At 39.9% G+C, this 9,879-nt stretch overlaps 1 protein-coding gene across 1 annotated transcript; it reads right to left on the reverse strand.

Annotated features, from left to right (window-relative positions):
* Nucleotides 1-4,807: 4,807 nt before the first annotated feature.
* sox8a (SRY-box transcription factor 8a) lies at nt 4,808-9,155 on the reverse strand. The gene is made up of 3 exons (XM_008303426.1): nt 8,076-9,155; nt 7,468-7,703; nt 4,808-7,304 (listed from the first exon to the last, which is right to left on the reverse strand). Exons 1-3 carry the CDS (start codon nt 8,489-8,491, stop codon nt 6,550-6,552), a joined length of 1,407 nt encoding a protein of 468 aa, XP_008301648.1. The 5' UTR covers nt 8,492-9,155; the 3' UTR covers nt 4,808-6,549.
* Between the last annotated feature and the right edge of the window lie 724 nt (nt 9,156-9,879).

Genomic DNA, 9,879 nt, shown 5'->3' on the forward strand with positions numbered 1-9,879 from the left:
TTGTTTTATTCTGACAATAGATTCAGTTACATAATGAATCCCAGCCATATCAAAGGCTGAACTAGAGATAGACTGGCATGGCTCCAAGCCTCTCAGAATGGGCCAAAACCACATGGGAGAACAAACTCTTCCCTATTTTTTTCCTTTCTCCCCTCTATTCCCCCTCTCCCCTGCTCTTTGTCATACCACAAATGCTATCAAGTGTGAGAGGATGGACATGTGTTGCTGATCATATGCATATTAAACAAATATTACAATGGTCACCTAATATGTTGTGGTGTACTTCACGTTTCGGTACTGCCTAGAAAGCAGAAAAAGTGTGGCATTCAGACATGGCGGTAAAATGTATTCCTCATGGCACTGCATTAAATACCCTTGTGGGGCCTGCATGAAGTATATATATAAAGAGTGACTGGAGGCTACAGTAATATATATATATATATATATATATATATACATACACAGTGCACTAGCAGTGGGTTTTGATGGGCTCTGCTGTTTTGTCTGAATCGCCATGTTGTGCTGGGCGACAAGATTTGGTGCTCCCACAGAGTGCACTCACACACGGCTCTGCCAACACTGAGCAACATTTAAAACTCTGGTCCTGCTGTCCCTGCTGCACTTTCTGCCAAGCAGCTTTGCAAATAACAAGAGGGTTTTTTTCTTTTCTTTCTACCTGAGACTTTCCAGCTTTGTGTTTGTTTCCTCCTGACCCTTTCTTTTCTCTTTCTTCATAGTTTTTTGATTTCTTTCTCCCCCTTTCTACACTCTTTCCTTTCGCTGTGTCCCTATACCTCTACCACCTCTTTGCATCAGTGGCATGAAAATTTTGTGGCAAATGTTCCTCCCACACTCGACATTCCAGGGTCTTACAGGATTCTACATGCTGGTGGCTCAGCCTCTCTCTCTCTCTCTCTCTCTCTCTCTCTCTCTCTTCAGTCTCACTGGTAACAGAAGAGTGCAACTTTGTGAGTGTTGGGGGGCTGTGCAGCAGGGCAACAATGTTAGTGTGTGCAGGGCGGGCATAATATGCTAATTCATCATCTTTAATTACATCAGACAAAGGAGATTCCCCCATTGGCAGAGCAATTTTAAAATAATGGTTGAAGTCCCTACTTATGCCACTTTAAACTGCAGGAAAATGCAAATAATAGTCGTCTTTAAATTCTGGATGGCAACCAGTACAGAATGACCAGAATACGATACTTGCAGAAGTAGGTGATTTGAATTTTTAAAAAATACTTCTTCACATTTTAAATTTCAAAAGGAACAAAATAATATGTTATTGTAAGTACTGTCAATCATCAAAAATCTTTCCAGTGCGACTGAAACATGGGACAGTACGCTCACTCTCGTGAGAAGGAGACAGGATGTGTGAAGGGAAAAGGTTGAGATGAGATAACTTCAAGAAAAGATGGAGAAAGTACATGACGATGGAAGCATGCCACAGTTCAACAAAAGCAGAAAGCTGTGACAATGAAAACACAGCCTCAGTTACTAATCAACAAGTCTTAAAGCTGTGGAAATAAGATGAGCAGCTATGCTGCCACCCCATTCACAATTGAGATGTGCCAAAAAAAAAGTGAAAAGGAGAGAACAAATGAAAAAAGAAAGTGAAAGACTGTGGACAACTGTTCGAGGAACAGAACATGACCAGATGTCAAATTGTTGCTCTATCTTTTTCTTTATTTCCTTTTTAATTATTTTTTTATTTTACAACACTCCACCTGTGGTGAGCAATATCACTACTGACATTATGCAGTGCAGATGAAGCCCAGTTTTACTAATATATTTATTATTATTTGAATAACTTCTAACCTTTCGTATACTCTTATAGCAATTAAATGTGTTTTGTTTTTTTGTTTTTTTAACTGAATGTGAAATTTATAATACCAGAAAGTTTCATTAATCAGAAAAGTAGTGAAAGTAACTTGACACTCTCTGACTTTCCCTGGTGCAGTAATCTCTCCCATCTGGCACTCCAAGCAGATTGAAACAGACACTGAGAATTATTTGCAAATACTTTTAGACCCAGGTCTGATTATCTTTTCAGTAAACAACCACAATCAGACACTCCACCGGGACATATTTGCTTCAGAATGGATTTTTTGTCTTTTTTTATGCTCGATTGAAGCACAAGATTTCGAATTTTATGACTACTACATTTTCAAAGAGCTTAATTTATTAATCCTTCCTAATAAGTAACCAAGAAATATTTCAGTCCTTAAAGTACAATCAAAGCTTAACTTTATAGACATTTAAATGAAAACCTTGTCATTTTTTTGTATTTGAAACTTCTCATGTCTGAAAGAAATTATTTTTTCTTCTCAAGCTTTTTGGTGAGTAGTTGAATTTAACATTGGGCCGTCACAAGAACTGGTTGATGTAAGTATTGCTGGCCAATTTTAGGTGACCTTGGTGGAGCCAGCGTCAGTTTAGTGGCATTCTGAAAGCCTGACTGTTGGCAGCGGACCTCTCTCACTTGTTCTTACTGCGGGTCCATCCGTGAGGAATCAGTGAAGTCAATGTTGGTTCTGTCTGCCACCCTGTTTTGCTTGGCCTGGTCATGCCAGCAAACACAGGAGACACTAATAATAAAAGAGACTTCTTTATTTGGTGAGAGTAAGAGAGAGAAGACAAAATAAGCCTCAGGAAGTCACTTATTGGGTGGAGCAACTAAAATTTAGTTCAATGTGTTTGCTTTGGAAGCAGTGTGAGATACTGTAGCAAATAAGAGGGTCCGACAGCGTTTCTTGAAGACCTGCTGTATGTCATTTTGACTGGATCCAAACTGATGCAAATGCTCAACTATTGCCAAATTTACAGTGAAACAAAATGAAGGAGAGTTGCTCCGTGATAATTACACTTAACTTGTGGTGGACTCAATAGACAGTAAAAGGATTTAAAAATACACAATTTTATGTAACTCAGTTGTCATTTGATGTTTTCTCTTCTTTTTGCAGGTAAAATAAAATGCTGAGACCGAAGCTAATTGCAGGATGATGATACAGAGAACTTAAAAGAAACTCAGTACATCAAGCGGAATGAGGCTGGGCAAATTCAGCGGTAGGCAATAACCATGCTTTATGTCCACTTCATTTCCCTTGCAAATCAGCCTTGCATTCTTCGGGTTTTCACAGTTCCCAGCTCCCTCTTTTTTTCCGCGAAATATGCCCTGAGTCAGCCAGGCTCATTAGGCAGGATGAGACTATTACCAGGCGAGTTATCCTGCTCCTAACAATGGGATGTGGTGAGGTGGTGGAAGCACCAGTTTCACTGGGTTCATCTTGCTTTCCCCTCATGTCCTCTGGGTCCAAGACCACGATTCCCACATCGGCCAATAACGCCCTTCCCTCCATCAACAATAAATCTGACAGCTGGAATGTAGCACAGTCTCAACACAGCACTGTTAAAGTTAATGCGTTTTGTTTTTTTATTTTCATTTCCACGTTCTGCATATATGTGAATGTGTGTGTGAGCATCTACAGGACATGTATGTGCTGCTGGAGGATTTTTAGATTCTATAGAGCTGCAGTCCATTTGAACATTATCCATCTATAAACACTATAGATGGATGCATGCAGCTGCAGTGTAAAATGTTCCTTCCATCTTTCCTTCATTCATTTATTCATTCATTCATTCATTCATTCAGTATGCTGTGCTAATGTAACTCACACTAAAGTTCCCTGTTGCAGTTTTTTTTTTTTTCTTTTAGCTATTTACAGTAGGGTTTCAAGGGCCCCAATCAGAAACTGTGGACAAGTTCCAGGGAAACAGGACCCAAGCACCCTGAAGAGCCTTTTTGCCTCACTTTTATTCACTCCTGTTCTTTCTCAAGAGTTCCTCCTGAAAGTATTTGGCAAACACTTGTGAAAAAAAAAGAGTTTGAGGGAAGAAAAACAACAAGTCGTTCTTGAGCCACCCACACCCCATCTGCTGTGGTATTATCTTCTTTTATTATCTACAGATTATGTGCGCTGATATTATTTCTACAGTTTGGTCTGGTGGTCATTGTGGTTGTTGTTCTTGTTGTTTTTTGTTTATGGACCACTGTGATATGAGACAGCAAGGGGGGGTGGGGGGGGAGAAATCCTCCCCCATGTGCATCTAATCGTCCATTCAGGACCCTCTTACTGGCTTGTCAGTTCCCCTTGCCCTTCCATTTTCTGTCCAATTAATTCCTTTCTAGCTCTCCGGATAAAGGGACACAATGGGGCCCCTCCACAGCATAATGAATCATTAAAATTCAGCAGCGCGGCCCTGGCACTTGGCTTCTCCCTGGGCTGGTTAGGGACGGCTGCTTGGCATGCATGCCAGGGCCAACTTGAGCATTCTACCCACTGGACCAGAGGAGATAGGATCTCTCCTCATTCCTCTCTTGTTGGTGGTTTAATGAAAAAATCTGAACTCTACTATTTTGATAGCTACTTCTACAAACCTGTATGAAATGCCAAATAAAGACCCTGTAAGGTCAGAAAGTTCCAAAAGAGGCATCAAAACTTATAAAAGCTGTTTTCCATAATCTATTGCATTTTTGTTTTTGACACTTCTCTGAAGAAAATCTTGTATGATCCATGGTAAAATAATAATGCAACACTTAAACAACTACTCGATTTGAGCAGCGTCTAACTAAATTTACTGTGAAGGTTTCAACTCTCAGAGGGATCAGATGGAAAATAATAATTCCCTAAAAGCCTCATTGGTCTCCTCACAGTTGTAGCTCACAGTACAGATGTCAGACAAGCAGGCTAATATGAACAGTTGGTATCAAGCACAAAGGCAAACCCAGCAACACTGCTCACTTCAATTCAGTTAATTCTATTTATTTGGATTTGTTTCACAAATTATTTCCAAATATACTTAGGAACAAAAATGTACATGTTAAAATTAAATGTTGATGCAAATAAGAATGACAAATACAAATATCAAGAAAAAGTATCTTTTATTTAAAAAAAAAAAAAAAAAAAAAAAAAAAAGGCCAGCGAATGAGTTAGCTGTGCATTTGTGAAAGAAACTCTAGTTAATAGGACAATGACCATTTTCACAGCCTTTCTTAAAATGATACACCATAATCATACAAACACAGTTCTGTGGATTAAACTTGGAACATGGTCCTCTGTACGTTTCTCATACAGAATGTCACAGAACATTACAAGCCAAGGCTGTAAGGAATGATATCATATTAAGGACATAATCAGGAGCAAGTTAACTGTTGGAGTCTCTGGTGTGGATTACTTGATTGTGTGCTGCCCAAAGTTTGTTAATAATTCTATTTCATGTCGAAATATTGACAATAAGCATTAGAAGGCACAAAAATATTTTATGCAAGACTGCAGCAGTGAGTTGGCACTTGATGGCTGATGAGATAAATATGGGCACATACTCACACACTTCATTTTATTTTGAAACCCTAAATACTTTTCTTTAAATAAAGAAGAGATAAAGTTCAAAGACAATTTTCAATAAAACGGTTGTTTTATGCATCGTTTTGGTGTTTATTATGTCATGAAATATGTATCTCATTACCGAGGGCTCACACATGCATCTGTATGTGTGATGCCATGTAATCTTCAGACACAAACACACACACGGATGCACATACGTACACATATTCTTGTGTTGTCCATCGACATATACAGGAGGTCCAGCTGACATGTCACTCAGAGTGTGTGGTGTTATTTTACCCCATTTCCTTTAACCCTAGATCATGACTAATCGCAATTTGCCAAGCATAGATTTCAGACACCTGTTCTGTCCTGTGCGAGTCTGTTGGTCCTGTCTCCTTGCTTGCAACTTGGAATGGAGATGTTTCTGGAAATTGGTCTTCAACGGAATAATATCAAATGCACTGTATTTGTACTGTCCTTCACTTCATTTATCATATTTCATTAAAAGCCAAACAGTACTCTAAATAACCAAACCCACATTACATGTGTTCATCTACTTAAGAACAAAAACCAATAATGCATGAACATAAATACATATAAGACTTTAATGCCAAAATGACACTAGATTCATAGGAGCCATTTATTTAAGACTGATCCACTGATGCAAATAGTGTGTTGCGATATAGCTCTGGCCATTAATGTAAATTTCTTGCAAATTCACATAATTGGTCCTGTGTACATTCTTCAATGTATCTGCTTCAAAACAGAGTTGGGCCAAACCGTTTCAATCCTGCACGATTCAGTGGCAGGCCTCTGATCTACCTCAACTGTGCACGCACGTGCAATCTTAAACTGGAAAGAAAGGAGATGTACAGGATGTACAGGATGTAGGCGTAGGCGATATGTCCTCATGGAGGAGTTTGGCTCACCAACAACACATTTTCTCTTTGTGTAAAAAGTCTGTACAAGTGTGTTTTAATTGCAACAATATAACTTTGTATAAAATCAGCAGGCACTTTTTCTTTTTCTTGTTTCATGTTCAAATGGTCACAGGTAGCCTACTAGCCCCTACATACACTTCTCCACCTGCTCCTTACTTCCTTCATTAGTAGTGCATCAATCTGAATGAGTCTCTGGTGCAAACAGACTGTTTCTGGTCCCCTTAAGGTCTAGACAGTGTGGTGTAGACGGGCTGGTCCCAGCTGGTGGCAGTGGGGCTGTGAGCAGGAGCCATGGACAGACTGTTAAGAATTGGGCTGCCGTAGGGCCGCCTAGATGAGTGAAAGTAGGGGTACTGGTAGAGGCTGGAAGGGTAGCCCGAGTAAGGGTTGTAATAGTTGGAGCTCTGAAGGTCAGTATAGTCACACTGGGAGCTGGAGAAAGAGGCTGCAGCTGAGGCAGCTGACGTGGCTGAGGTGACACAGGCCTGGCTACTGTAGGAGCCGTAATCGGAGTGTGAGGGTGACCCATGGGAGTGCTCGCTGTAGTGGCTGGGGCTCAGTTGCTCGGTCTTAATATGGAGACGGTGCTGACCCACCTCAGTGCTGGAGGGAGAGGAGGAGGACATAGTGCTCTTTCGGCTCCACGTGGACCCGCTGTTGCCTGCGTGGCTGTATGAGGAAGTGTAAGAGCTGCCGGGCACTGGAGCCTGCCCGTGGCTGTGGTCTGAGGACAGGGTGGCAGAACCTGAGGCGTGGCCGTTGAGCGGGAGGTACTGGTCAAACTCATGAACGTCAAAGGTCTCCATATTGCTGATGACATCAGTGCTGAGCTCAGAGATGTCTACGTTGCTGAAGTCGATGTTTTGCCTGCTGCTGTCGACAAGACGACGGCCTTCATGTTTCAGATCCTGCTTCACTCCGTGGTGCAGGTCTGTTTTGGGAGTAGTGGGTGGTGTAGGTGGACCGTGGGGCTGCCCTGAAAGAAAATAATGTTGGAAAGATATGTGACAATTTATCACTTCAAATACAAAATGATTTAAACAGTTAAACAAACCATCCTAAAACTTTTCAATTCCCAAAATTAAATCTTGCACATTAGTAGTCGTCATTATTTCTTTTGGTAAAATATGCCAACATACCTGCATGTTCAGCGTGGTGGTGACCATCGGTCATTCCTGCCAGTCCTCCCATCCCTGGTTCAGCTTTATACATATGATGTGCCAGTTCTGCTCCTGAGTCTGAGTCGTTCTGGCCTGGTTTCACATTCTTCCGTCGCCGTGGCTGGTACTTGTAGTCTGGATGATCTTTTTTGTGCTGAACCCGAAGCCGCTCTGCCTCGTCTACAAATGGCCTCTTTTCACTCTCTGAAAGCAAGCTATGGTGAAAAAAAAATATAGAAAAAATATTTAGTCAAATGAAACAAAGATAAGAAAAAATGTATTTATTTGAGGGTAAAGGCTTTTGTTTGCTTGTTTTTTTTTTTAACATGTTATTTTATTTTTAAAAAATGCAAAATAACATTTTTTAGTTTATTCTAAATCATTTAAAATCAAAGGCAAAATATTTTGAAATTAAGTAAGTCGTGTATGTTCATATCATTGCCAACTCTGCTCATATCATTTATGGATTGATATCTCCATGTACAAAGCTGTAACTTAGTGTCTTCGCAGTTATTTTTCTGTTAATGTTAAATTACTCTAACTTCCTCTGCATTTTTCTATACAGTAAATATAACACAGTTCCTTACCGCCAAAGTTTCCCCAGAGTCTTGCTCAGCTCTGCATTGTGCAGGTGTGGATACTGATCCGCCAGTTTTCTGCGGGCCGCTTGCGCCCAGACCATGAACGCATTCATGGGTCTCTTGACGTGAGGTTTGCTCTTCAGGGATCCGTTGCCTCTCACAGGCATTGGCACCAGGGACCAGTCGTATCCTTTGAGGACCTGAGAGACGGCATCCCGTATGCAGGCTGGGAAACGGTCGTCATCCTCGGAGTCCAGCTTCTTGCCCAAACCGGTGAGCAGGGATCCTTGGCCGTCGGAGCCAGTCGGTGAGGACGGAGCATCGGAGTCCGACTCGTCCTGGGACATGGAACTGTTTGTCCCCGTTGGACTGCACGGTTGGTCGCTGACACACTTGTCATGCTCCTCTGTCATTTTTAACATTATTTCTTCAGTCCTTTGAAGATGAAAATCCGAAAATGTAATCTTTAATTAAAAATAAAACTCAAACTTTGCACTGAATTCGAGAACTCAGCAAAAGAGGCCAGTGCGTTTTTTTACGCACGGTGCGCCCCAGTAAATTCCTTAGACCGTTTCAGTCAACACAGTCCGTTGTTTTCCCTCAGCTTTCCTGTTTGTTTGTCTTGTTTTCCTAGGCTGTCACTGGGGGTGCGGTGGTGAAAGTTGTGGTTCACAATGTGAGCTGAGGAGCTACATGTTACAGCAACTTGGGTTGGAGTTTTAAAATCGTCTCTCCACCTTCCGCCTGGGATTGGCTCGAACAAATCACCACTTTCTCCCCATTGGTTCAGGATTTTATGTGGGCTTCATTATTATAATGATTTTCTTTTTTTTTTTATGGTGACACAGTTCTGTTTTTGTAATAGTTGCACACGCTGTGTGACAAACAGATATTCTGCCACAATTTCAAAATGCTTTTCAGGAAATATAATGAATTCAGAAAATACTTGAACAATTAAAGACTCTTTGTGTGTTTATTTATTATTACTCTGGTATTCATACAGAAAACAATAACAATACGTGCAATAACTTTGCAAAATATAATTGTAAAATAGGATGTTTATGTCTTTACACTAAATATTGCTTCCTTTTGAATACAGGCATAAGTCTTTTCATTATTATTTATAATGGGAAAATATAATGTAGTTTGGTTATTTTTTCTGTCAAAGGTTAGTCAAAATGTAATGTTAAGTGTCATTTCTTAGTTTTAAAAAAAAGACATTGCTTTTGTCTTATTGAGATGAATACAGAGGTTTAATGTCTGACGCCCTAAAATAACTTGATGTACATAAGAAGTTATCCCTGAAAAAGTTGTACTGTTCACTAAGTAAAATTAAGACCAATTAAAAAAAACGTATATATAGATACATTTATAATACTTTTTGTTATTTTGGTGAAGTATTAAATGACAAATAGCTTGTAACAAACTAGTATGCAGTAGTATGCAGAATTCCTGTCAGGTCTGACAGACATCAGTGTCACAGAGAGAGGATGATGCACTCTTCATAAGACACAACTTGTGGCTATATTTCTTCCTCACAGTATAAAGCATATTCAATTGCTGCTTATAAAACATCATGCAACATTTTTTATTTTTTTTTTAGATCAAATCAGTTCAGTGTGTGATGTTAAGTTTTCTCTGTCTGTCTTTTATTTTATTCTATTTTTGGTGAATGAATACATTTGGATCAAAAAATAAATTTCAATTGTTTTGCCACAAGTCTCCATTAACTGAATTCTGTCAAGAGGTTCATCAGTTTGAAAATGACATATGCAAGGCTTGATTATTTTTTAATGTTCTCTATATTCAG

This window comes from Stegastes partitus, unplaced genomic scaffold (assembly GCF_000690725.1).
Source record: "Stegastes partitus isolate 25-593 unplaced genomic scaffold, Stegastes_partitus-1.0.2 Scaffold38, whole genome shotgun sequence".
NCBI classification, from domain to species: Eukaryota; Metazoa; Chordata; class Actinopteri; family Pomacentridae; genus Stegastes; species Stegastes partitus.